The 13,220-nt window shown below is 33.6% G+C and overlaps 1 protein-coding gene across 6 annotated transcripts in view; it reads right to left on the bottom strand.

The window, feature by feature from the left end:
• Nucleotides 1–678: 678 nt before the first annotated feature.
• The window catches only part of LOC131065140 (protein HAPLESS 2), a 296,194-nt gene continuing 283,652 nt past the window's right edge, over nt 679–13,220 (bottom strand). For 3 of the 6 annotated variants that reach the window (XM_057999571.2, XM_057999569.2, XM_057999570.2), the window contains 2 exons: nt 1,274–1,374; nt 679–1,164 (listed from right to left, as the gene is read on the bottom strand). In XM_057999571.2, coding sequence (XP_057855554.2) covers nt 779–1,164; nt 1,274–1,374 — 487 coding nt within the window. In that variant the 3' untranslated portion in view covers nt 679–778. Of the gene's footprint in view, nt 1,165–1,273; nt 1,375–13,220 lie in introns of those variants that run through there. The other 3 variants (XM_057999572.2, XR_009111380.2, XR_009111379.2) reach the window with 3 other exon arrangements.

Consider the following 13,220-nt stretch of genomic DNA (forward strand, 5'->3'; position numbering starts at 1 on the left):
ATTAATCTAAAATTAAAATAAATGCTTCCAAATCTGAATATTTATACAATTATTTTCTCAAGTGCAATTTACTATATTAAATTTTAAACGCATTGTTATTTTATATAGATGAATTCAATTCATTATTGAAATCATTTCAACTATTTAAATAATGAATTAGATTGAAGAGATAGTTATGTAAATAAATTATAGAAACTGAAAAATCATTTAAAAACTACTTATTTGAAATGTATTTTTTACAAGAATATATAATAAATACAATTACAATATAACTATTTCAATTTATATTTCTTACATTTCATATCAATCATAAACTTATTAATATTATTTACAATATAATGTTACATATTATAAATTAGAAGAACAAATTTTGAATTAATACTAGTCCATTTTTTTATGTTTCTTTTTTAAGAATTCTTAATATTTATGTGTATTGATTAAATTTAGATTCATTTCAAGACTAATTTTGATACACTTGAAAAAATAATAAATGTTATTTCGCTTCAATAAAAAAAAATATTTGCTTGATTGCAAGATAAAAATAAAATTCACTATTATCTTCATTATTTCAATTTTGAAAATATAATTATATATTACAATAATACGTTAAATTCACTATTTCAAAGAATATAATTATATATATGTTTACTGCATCAAAAAGTGTCACATAGACAGTCATTTACTTAAATAAATTTAAAATAATAAATTGTTTGATATTTTCATACATATTTACATAAAATGGTTTCACTTATTTATTGTTGGAACAAATTTAAAATTGTCAATTCATTATTTTCCTCCTCTTTCTTACATGCAACTCCCTAGAATCCTTTTTAGTGTTTCTCTCTTTTTTGTTTTTCTTATGCTCAAGATTATTTGTATGCTTATGCTTACTATGCGTTTGGTGTTTTTTCACCTCTTTTGGATCCCTAGTGATCTCAATATTCAATGCTTTATTAAATCTACCATTTCTATTTTTATGGTAATGTTTACTATGTCCATGGTTCTGTTTGTTACTCAAATTTAATTTTTTAGCGATTAAAGGATTTTTCTTGGATGGATCTCCATTAGTAATACTATGCGCATTTTGATTTTTATGTCTTCTGCATAGATGAAAGATGTAAACAATACACTTATTTTGGTATAGAAGCCATAATAGGTAAATAACTGTCCATTCAAAAGAAATAGAATATGTTAGTACATCAACAACAACATTCTTACAAAAACATTTTCTATCCAAAAAAGCACTAACGTGAAAATTAAAATTACATCTTACCTACAAGAATAAGGATGATAAGTAAGATGAACTTGAAGATCCATATGATGCAAAGATATTTAAAATGACATTTGAAGTCAAAAATTTGTCGACAATTCATCCTACACAAATTAAAATACATACAATTCATGAACATGAATTAAATATTAATCTGATTTTTTTTAAGTATAATACTTAATTATTTAATAATAATATATTTAAAAAAAAAAAAAAACTCCTAGTATTATTATTATTTATATGGTGACATTGACATCATATATTCATTATGCACTATAATTAGTGATAGTCTATCTTAGATACTTTATTATAGTTAGTGACATGTTCCATTCCATTCCATATTACCATTAGTTGATTAATTGATTCATTGATCAATATGATTCACAAGGCTAAGAAGTTTCAGTGTCTTGAATGGTGAGAGATAGTGAACCATTCACCTAATAAACTAAAGAACTATCCTTCTGAAGTAGGGAAAATAAATTGAAGGAATAATGATATTATGGGTGGTAGTGGAATAGAACCTTCTTGATTGTTTCTTTATTTGAACAATTACTTAGAACAACCTGAATCTTCTTTCTATTGAGAATCAATCAGTATCAATGCTTTTAGAGCAATCATGTGACCAACCTTTAATTCAAGCGACCCAAATACCAAAAAGAGACTCTAAGGACTACCTCCCTTCTATGAGAATTTAATCATTAATAAAAGCTATAATTTTTTTTTTTTAAAGAATGCATTAGATATTTGTCAATTATTATATGCTATTTTAAAAAAAAATAGTGAAACTAATTGAAAATGGTTTCAATAAAATAATCAAAATTTAGTCAATTTATTAATAAGTTGTACTTCCTATTTTATAAGACCAAAAAGAGTTTAACATATGATTTTAAATTAATGAAGTTAAAAGATTGAAAAGTGGGTGATGCAGACTTTCAAATATCATATTTTTTTTATCCTAGAGTTTGGTTAAAGCAATCTTGAGATTTTTCCAAATTGAGTTCTCAAATAAATTTCAAACAAATTTCAAACTCTTACATGTAATTCGATTAGTAAATTGAAAATTAATATTTCTTTAGTTTCAAATAATTGGCAACTTTTATAGGTCATGTAGATAAGCACACAAAATTACCAAAAAAAGGTAAGTTGAGAAAGCTATTGAAAATTGTCAAAAATGGTAATTTTGGGATTTTGTTAAAAACTATCAAAAAGATAAATTTTCATTTGTGAAAAATGCCAACAAAGGTAATTTTCAGATTTGTACTTAAAAGAAAGTTCTCTTTCAGTTTTGGGAGTAGAATGAAATCACAAATGAAACCAAATTAATGAAGTTCTCTAAAAAAATGTGTGTTTTGTTTTCAATAATATAAATAAAATTTATGTTGTGAATTTTGTCTAAATCATTTGATATTAGAGCAAGAGATGGTTTAGAGAGAAAGAGGAAGAGGTCTTTCTTAGATGCATACATATACAAAATCTATAGAGACAAGTAGCAGAGCTAGTATGATAGTAAACAAAGACTAAGGGGAAGTAATTCCAACGAATAAATAAGACAAGGAGGTGAAGATCAACATGCAAAGCATGAAGAGTACAAACAATTAAAGCACCTAATGTTAGGGTTTTTAAGGTAGACTAGATCAATGAACAATATTAAATATAATGCAAAATAAGAAAGGCAAAATAACAAAACACAACACAACAATTTAACGTGGTTCACCCAAAGTGGGCTGCATCCACCAGAGAAACAATCGTCTACTTCTTTTCTATTATCTAGCAAAGAGAAAATTACAATATGATCTCTTTTACATTACATAGCCACTTATTTATAAGCCCTTTTTGCAGTTTACAAAGGTCGTTTTACATACCAAAACCCTAACCGACTCCTTTATGAAATAATGGGCAGTTTTTCGCTTTGGGGTCGCTACCTTCGAAACCCCCGACTAGGGGCATTGCCCTTAGCACCCCCACCGAGGGGAAAATCCCCCCCAGCTCCATAAGAGGGGCTTTCCCCCCTACAATCCCCTATTAAATAATCAAAGGGAAAAATGTGGCTAACAAAGTTACCAAAATTTAAGCCCAACAACATGATCAATCGCTACATACCAACAATCTCCCACTTGGAGACTGGTCCATGATTAACACCATTGCATCTATAGCTCCCACTAGATTGATGCGCCTGGACTTGGTTTGTTTTTCATCTCCACTAGTATCATGCTTAAAAGCCAATAGAAACTAAGTAGGAAGTTAGCTTCTCTCAAGTTCTCGCCTTGGTCAACATATCTGCAGGATTCTTGCTAGTGTGTATCTTCTCCAACTTCAACTGTCCATCCTCTAACATTGAGCCTATGATATGGTACTTGAGCTATATATGTTTTGTCTTAGAGTGAAGGGCTGAGCTCTTTGCAAGATGAATTACCGTGTAACTATCACTGCATAAGCTATTATTCTCGCATTGCTTGCCGAATTCCTCCATAAACCGTTGTAACCATATCATCTCCTTACTAGCCTTTGTAGCAGCAACATATTCTGCTTTTGTGGTGGAGAGTGCAATAATCTTTTGCAACCGTGAAATCCAACTAATTGTTGTTCCACCTACAATAAACATATACCCTGTTGTGCTCCTCCTACTATCAACATCTCCTGCTAGATCTGAGTCAACATATCCTTGAAGAGTAGAATTCTAAAACATAATGACGTGTAGTAGTACCTCTCAAATACTGGAGAATCCACTTTACTGCATTCCAATGCTCTTTTCCAGGATTGTTCATATACCTGCTCACAACTCCTATTGCACGTGCAATATCTGGCCTTGTACACACCATGTCATACAATAAGTTGCCAGATGTTGAAGAGTATGAAACCTTGGACATTTAGTCCATACGTTCTTGTATCTTAGAACACATCTCCTTAGTCATTTTAAAATGATTGGGCAAAGGTGTACTAACTGGTTTTGCCTAGTTATTCTCATACCACGGATTTGTTTTGTTGAACCCAAATTGTTCATGGCAAATGACTTGGCTAATTTATGCTTAAGCTCATTTATATGTTGCATATTTGATTCGACAACAAGCATGTCATCAACAAGTATTAACAAGATGGTATAGCTACAATTATCCAATCTCTTAAAATAAATACAATGAATCAGAAGGACATCTATTGTAACCTTGTTCAACCATAAAACTATCAAATTTCAAATACCATTGTCAAGGTGCTTTCTTTAAGCCATGCAAGTTTTTCTTTAACTTGCACACTAGGTCCTCCTTACCTTTGACCTCATATCCTTGTGGTTGTTGCATATCCTTGTGGTTCTTTGCATCTAATTGTTCAAGATGCAAATCTTTTGTAGCCACAAGACTTAAAATAGTTATAATTGAAGTCATCTTAACAACAGGAGAAAATATTTCATCAAAATCAATACCTTTTTTCTGTGCAAAATGTTTTACCACGAGTTTGGCCTCGTATCTTTTCTTGCCCCCATGTTCTTCCTTTAGCCTATAAACCCATTTGTTTGGAAATGCTCTTTTACCTTCAAGCAATTCAACCAAGCCCCAAGTTTGGTTTTGTATCAAAGAGTCCATCTCTTCTTTCATTCTTTGCTCCCACTTCTTTCTAGTTTCAACTTGCATTGCTTCTGCATAACTTTCTGGTTCACCAGAATCAGTCAATAATACATAATACAATGAGGGAGAGTATTGTTCAAGGGGTCTACTTATCCTAGTAAATATTCTTGCAGGATTTTGAGGTACCTGTTGTTGTTTTGGTTGCTCAATATTATTTGGCATCGATGGTAGTATATTTTTGGTATCTCATCAAGCACCGTGTATTCTATGTTTTCCTTTTCCTATTTCTTTCCTTGCAACTAATCTTCATATACATCTCTCTACTCCTAATGATTTTGTGATTTTCATAGTCCATAAATGATAACCAAAATCATTAACTCCATATCCAATAAAACTACACTTCTTGAATTTTGCCTCAAGCTTTGTTCTATTTTCTATGTCAATATGGACAAATGCTTCACAAACAAAAGTTTTCAAAAATGAGTAGTTTACCTTTTTACCTGTCCATGCCTCCTTTGGAATACCACCATCTAAGGAACTTGAAGGACCTCTATTTATTAAGTAAACAATGGTATCCACAACATCTACCCAAAACTATAATGGCAATCTTGCATGTAATCTCATACTTCCTGCACACTCCATGATTGTTTTGTTCATTCTTTCATACACAACATTTTCTTGTGGTGTTCCTAGAATCGTCTTCTGTCTACGAATCCCATTGTATGAACAATAACTATCAAACTCTTTGCTACAATATTCACCTCCATTATTTGATCTAAGACACTTAAACTTATTTCCTATCTCATTCTCAACCAAAGTTTTCCATTTCTTAAAAGTATAAGCACATCAATTTTTTTGGGAATGAAATAAACCCAAGTTTTTCTAGTTGCATCATCAATAAAAGCCACATAATAATAAGAGCCACCAAGAGATGATACTTAAGCTAGCCCCCATACATTTGAATGCACAAGATCTAACTTTTCGTGCTCTTATTTTCCTTCCAACCCTAAGAAATTTGACTCTTTTGTTTTCCATAAACACAATTTTCATAGAAATCCTAATCAACTTGTTTCAAACTTGGTAATAATTTTTTCAAATGGAGAATCTTCATCCCCTTCGCACCCATGTACTCAAGCCTATTGTGCCATAATGTTGCATCAATTCTTATGGAAGCTATGTAAATAGAATAATCAAAATAACCAACACATAAATACAATGTACCTACCTTTTTCCCTTTTTCTATTATCAATTGAGCCTTTAGTAACCTTCCACGAGTTGTCTGTAAATGTGAGTGTACTACCTTCACTTCCTAGTTATCTTGCTAAAATCAGATTTATTCTCAAACCATAAACATGTTTCATCTCTTTTAGCAACCATTGATTTCCATTTGGTAATTTTAATTGTATTTTGCCCTTTCCAACAATTTTGCATGGTTCATCATCACCTAGATAAACCTGTCCAAAATCACCTTGAACTTAATCTAGAAAATATTTCTTATGGGTTGTGGCATGAAATGAAGCCCCTAAATCTAACACCCAAGAATCAGTAATATTATCTAAAGAAAGAATTGAAGCATCTTGTAACACATCACTTGCTACATTTGCTTCCTTATTATTTTCTTGTTGTCCATCCCCTTGTTTTCCCTTTCAAGACCAACAATCTTTCAATTAGAGGAGAATGATGTAAACACTTTTGGAGGCCATAAATTTTGACCTAGGAGATTGATTGGAGCAATCTTGGGATTTTATTAAATCAGGTTTTTATAGTAATTTCAAACTCTTTCATGTAATTAGATTACTAAGTTAAAAAATAGTGTTTCTTTAGTTAGTTTCAAATACTTGGCAACTTTTATAGGCCATGTCGATAAGCATACAAAATTACCAAACGAAAAAGACAAGTTAAGGAAATGGTAAAAATGGCCAAAAAGGGTAACTTTTAGATTTGTAATTAAAAATAAGTTTGCTTTCAATTTTCAAAGTAGAATGGAATGAGGAACAAAATAGAATAAATTAAGTGTTGATCCCCAATTGGGTCCGAAGACCTGAAGTGGGGCAGTCGGGAAGTTCCATAGGGGTGGGATTGATTGCATCCTATAGAACGATCTTTGGGATTTTAGAAGCCAACTCTTTGTTGTTTTGGAAAGGGGGGTTTCTAAAAGGAAAAAGAAAATATTCTAAGCCTAACCCAATTGGAAAATAGAAAGGGAACTTGGAAAAAGAAGGGAAATTCTCAAAAACATTTGACTATCAAGCCAAGGGGCACAATACATCACAATCCCTTAATGTTGAGAAGAATGAGGCATTCAAAGTAACTCTGACATAAGACGCAACATTCTAATCTAATCAAGGAAGAGTTCTTGTAGAGGCAAAGCTTTAATAGACAATCTTGCAATTCATAATAAGATCCTTATTTAATTATGTAAGAATGGTATAATCTGAGGCTCTCCCTATGAACATGAAGGAGTGATACATGCACAAGATTCACAGTTTCATAAGAAGAATCCAAAAAAACATAAAGTAGAATTCGACGAGTTAAACTTTAGCACAAAACATTATTAAGAACATCAAGAAAGGCAACATTGCACAATTTTGCTATCCGACATAATATTAAGGCTCAACTGCCTATTCAAGGGGGCTTACAAAACCAAATTGGATCATCTCGCGCAATTTATATCTTTTTACAAGATGTTTTGAAAAACTCCGATCACTTATACAAAGATCCAAAATTGATACATAGAATTTTTTCAGAATGAATAAGGGGTCTGATTGGATCCTATATCTTCTTCCAAAGAAATCCTCCCTCTTTCTCCTTGACCTCTGGTTTATAGCCTTTTGTGAAGAGGATAAGGTTCTTGTTCCACTGCCATTCAAAAAGCTCTGATTTGGATGACAACACTCGTCCAGCTGTGTGTTTGAAAGCTTGTGAGTTTACTGATCTTATCTAAATTGCTAGCATGTTGGATGCGTGACTTGTGTCATGTTTTTTGTACCTGGTTGTGGCATCTTATTATTCTGCATAGTCCTTTCTCAGGACCAAAAACATCCCACAAGAACTGTCGGAATCGGAACTTGGCTCTCATCAAACGTGGCACATCATTAGAGAGTTGGGAGACCCCATTGTATCATATGATCTTCCTTCTCCGCCATGTTGACACGTGAAGAGCCATCGGAGAAAAACCGGAAGATAAAATTTCCTTGGTAGAAATACACCCAATAACCTCCCACAAGACCCATTATGAGATAAGGGATAAGTATTTGGAACAAAACAAGGTCGGAAGACTGCCTACTGTAAAAATCTTTACATTAAGTTCTCTGAGTTTTTCTATGTTTTGTTTTCAATAATACAAATAAAATCTATGTTGTGAATTTTGGATGCATTAGTGAGGAGATATAGAGTTAGGTGCACAATAAAGGATACTTGCATTAAGGATTGGATATAATTTAGACATCAATGTAGTCAAGGATAGGAGGTCAAATAAATGGTCTCATTGTCCTTAAAATGAACACCTATAAAGATATGCACATAAGATTTTCAACAACTCCAATATGGGAGGCAACCCGCATAGAGATTGCAAAACCAAAATTTAACACATGCAACTTCACAAATTCAATGAATAGAAGTTGATGATTCAACCTTACAAACCAAGAAACCTTTGCAAGCACACTACCTACCACAAAGAAAGATGAAAACAAAATAATTTGCTCAATAAAACTTGAGAATCCTATATTTGATTGCACAAAAGATTATGATTACAATGAATGAATGAATCCTTATAAAATGATGAATGAAAGCCTAATGCTAGATTAAATTAGCTAGTTCCAAGTGTCATAATAATAATGAATGAGACAACTTAAGCTATTATTAGCCTAATTAAATAAAAGGAAAAAGCACCTAAGTTTATCTTAAGTGAATAAAGTAATTAAAGGACATAATTAAATAAATAATTGTCCTAATTACCCCAATGCCCCACCTTAAGATTAACTTAGGGATAAGATAAAGAGCCAATGACGAATGCAAAGATGCAAGCATGAATGGGTTTCGACAACAAAGGCCTAATTAGGTACCTATGTACAAACCAATGCAAATCTCTCACAAATGGAGAAAAGGAGAAAAACTCTGCGGGACAAAACTCCTCTCCAAAAGAGAAAATAAATGAAAATGAGTACATGCGACTAAGCATGAAGGACTCTAAATGTCCCCCCAAGTATCGAATTGGTCACAAAAATACAAATAATATCCCCGCATAGGAGAGAAAGGAAGAGAGGATATATCCCCCCATAATGAAGAAGCTCAAATGTTGAAGATGAAGGCTTGAGGATGAATATTGATGAAGATCGAAGAGCCAAAAAACCATGTTCCTCACCTTGGGAGGAAACAAATCAAATGGCCAAGGGGAAAGAAACTCCATGAAAGGATATGGAAGGAATAGTCTCGTGATGACTGCCATGGAAGACTACTCAACTGTCCACATGTTTGAATCAAAATATGTCAAAACAACTAAAGCAAATCCAAACAAATGTGAAGATACTTGATGAACAACCTCTAAAGGAACTATAGATGGGATGGCAAGAATGCTCAACCTATTATCAAGGAGGAATGGAATACCCTTAATAGTGTCCCCAATGTGTGGAGTGTGTGATGTATCAAACAACGCTACAATATTTGGCAAGTACACATCCCACATTGTTGAAACTAGAAATGAACAATCAACCTGTTGAACTAAACTTATCTCTTAAGAAGCAGGAGGTGCAAGAGGAGGCACAAAAAAACTCTGCGATGGATGACTAAAGCACACATAGGTTCAGGTGACCAAACCTCTCATCAAATACCCGATCCACTCTAGATGCATGAGAGTTAGGACCAATCAATTGAATTGCATGCTCAATGGGAGCAAAATGAGACAACTCATACAATTGAGAAGCATGATCAACAATCCCAACTACAATTAACTAATAAGCATCGAATCAGGTGTGAACTCTATTGTCTTACCCTACCCACTATGAGTAATTTGATAAATGGAAAGGAGATTGGATGATAATAAAGGGACACATAGTACATCATTAAACATTCCATCATCAACCTCAATAGAACCCCTCCTAGTAACAGTCATATAAGTGTCATTACCCATCATTAAGTGTAGTAAATTGCAAGGCTTATATGAAGAGAACATACCCATAGATGAAGCCATATGATAAGAGGCTCTTGAATCAAGAAGCCAACTGCTAGATTGATGTGTGGATGCAAGAGAGCATGACCCTTCATCTTGTCTTTGCCACATGCCATAGAGGATGACCTAACATGTGCAAGTCCTAAAATGGTGGAAGAAGATGTACTAGATGAAATGGTTGAATATTGTGTTTCTAGGGAAGATGTGTCAGCTCATCAATCTTCTTTGCATAACACTAATTGTCATCATGCCCTATCTTAGTGCAATATGCGCACTTTGACTTATCTTTCTTTGATGATGACCCCTTAGAAGAGGAAGAAGAATCTGAAGAATCATGTGATTAGATATCCTTGGGCTACTCATGTGACTTGGAATCTTTGTGTTTCTACTTCTTGCCTTTGCCATGTGAAGCCTTTTTATTTGTGGTGCCTTGGGATGCAAGAAGAGCCTATGATTAGGAAGACTTCAATCAACCCATTTGAACCAACTTGGTTTTCTCTTGAGTGAATTGAGAAGAAAACTCATGAAGTGAAGGCCCGGTGTAATAGGCACCAAGTACATCTTTACTAGCATAAAAGGTAGAAACGAAAACTAAATAATTAGGACCAAGCTTGGCAAGATTAGAGAGAATCAACTAAGAGTCATCCTTTTGAATACCACATTGTTGCAACTATAATATGAGAGACTCGAGTTTGGTGAAGGATTCCTGGATGCTATCAAAATCTATAGGATTCAAGCCAATTAGCTCATTATCCAACTGAGATACTCTCAACACGTCTTGCTTCGCAAACAATGACTCTAATGTATTCAAGATCTGATTGGGTTTGGTGCAAGACTCAACATGAAAGAGAAGATTTCGAGTCATAGACATGTATAATGTCCCAAAAGCCTCATCACACTATTGAACCACTTTCGTTTCTCACCACATTCTGTAGGCTTAAGTTATGTACGCATGGTCACTCGATATAGCCCATGTTTCTTCAAATTAATCTCCACTTGTTTTTTCCAACTATAGTAGTTGAATGGAGTGAGGGGAGTAATATGATTTGGATCCATGATAAATTATGAAAAAGTACAAAAAAGTAAACTAATATAACCATATAGATCCTCTCAATGCAAAAAAATTCATTTGAATCTCAAAAAAATCAACTAATTTGCACATTTTCCAAGAAAGCAACCCAAAAGGACAAGTCTGAGATCTCTACGTACTTGGTAAATATTACAAAAAAATGGACCTGATATCTACGTAGAGGACTCCACCAGCTTTCCAACACCTACTCATTTGCAAAAATGGAGTCTAGATGTGCAAGATATGGCCCCAAAAGTACAAAATTAAAGACCTAACTTCATAGGCATGATACTGGAAATTGAAGCAAAATCTAAAAAAATTGCTAGCACCACAAGATCGGCACTAGAACCATCTTTCAAATGATATCTTGTTTACATTATTTCGAGCTTGAATGCCAAAGTAAAGAAGTCAACTCATGCATAATCCACCACAAAATTGGGTCCTCTTCCATCGTGTCCATATCCATTTTGGCATGCTCAAAACAACCCTTAACAGTGGCGATTTTTTACCATTCAATACAAATGACACTAGTCTATAGAGAATCATACAACTTTTAGATGGGCTTTATGAGCCCTACCTTCATATTAACAACTTATATGGGTGTAATTCTATCAAGCCTTCACATACACCACTTCAATTTCAATGAATACACAACCATGCACAAGGGAGTATTGAGTTTCTCTCATCTCTAATAAATGATAGGTTAAATATGCTCATTATAGAATTGCAATGTGGGGTCCTTGTCTTGCACGATAACCTTCATTTGGTCAAGCATAGAATTAATGCACTCATACACCTCTCCAAGGCCAAGTGCATTGGCATCCCCATATCTAATCACTTGGAAGACTGAACTAATGATGAAGATAATATATTTTACATTACCCCAAAAACATCACTCTTCGCCACATCCTTCGGTCTCTTCCCATGCTCTATCTTGAACTCAGGCAACCAATTTCATTCTCTTTCCATAACAATTAGTGACAATACCTCTTGGAACTCAAGCATTCTCTCCAAGAAAATGAAATGTGATGCATATCTAGAGTCTCTATTGGATTCAAGAATTCTTTATTAAATAAGGTCCACAAGAGTGCATGCAAAGTGTGGTGGTTGTAGATAAACATTTAAACATCTTTAACATCACTGATACCTACTTCAATCTAGTCATTTTTTTCATCTTCTTGAGTGCATTATTCATCACATGCACAAAAGGAGCCCACCAAATATGTCTATAAGTTGTCTAAATTAACTTTCTTACATCTTTGCACGTATGGCTTGCAATTGTCACTACATGAACCTTAGTTTGTTGCCCAGCCTTCTCTATATCATTTTTGAGTGTCTTAAACTAAAAATTGGATTCATTATGATGTCTTCAACAATCAGCAATCCTATTAAATAAGAGCCCTCTATACATGTAACCATGATATTAGTGAGTGGACAATGCCTCATATTTGTCCACCCATCCATGACTATGCTACATCCTTTCATTGGCCCATGATTCCTTTATTTTATCTGTTAAAATATTTACCTTGGAATAGTTCTTGTCCAAGAGTGTGGTCCTCAATTTTGTCTCCCCTAGTGGTACATATGATGTTCTCGCCCTTGCTATCTTTGCCACTGCCTTCTTATAATAAGGAGAGTGAACCACATGAAATGGAATGCCAATGGAAAAGAAGGATTTGCCAATGACATCATTTTCCTTGTCCTTCAATTGCACATTGAATAATTCTACTAGTGGATTAGGAGCATCAATTATCATCTTATGTTTCTCCCTAGCCTTTGTTGTCCTAAAGTAGAAGAAATTGGAGTAAGTACAATTCACCTCTACAAAGTAGTAGAAATAGAGTCTTGTCTCTAATGACCCCTCAACTTCAAAGACAAAAAAGTTAATGTAGATATATTGTCTTCACTACCTAGAGTACCCCATAACTTAAATATCTCAACCATATAGTTCATTTTTTCTTCCAACTTCTCACATACATTTGCACCTTTTTCTTTGATATGAAGGAGGTGGGCATTGACTCTAGTAATATTACCCTAAATATCAAGCTTACAAAAGTGGCACTTCCACAACCTAATGCCCCAAATGACCTATGCTTGATTTGTAATTTTGTTGCAAATTGTCTTAGAGGGACTTAGGATCAAAGGAGCCCTTAACAA

This window comes from Cryptomeria japonica, chromosome 5 (assembly GCF_030272615.1).
Source record: "Cryptomeria japonica chromosome 5, Sugi_1.0, whole genome shotgun sequence".
In the NCBI taxonomy this organism is placed as follows: domain Eukaryota; kingdom Viridiplantae; phylum Streptophyta; class Pinopsida; order Cupressales; family Cupressaceae; genus Cryptomeria; species Cryptomeria japonica.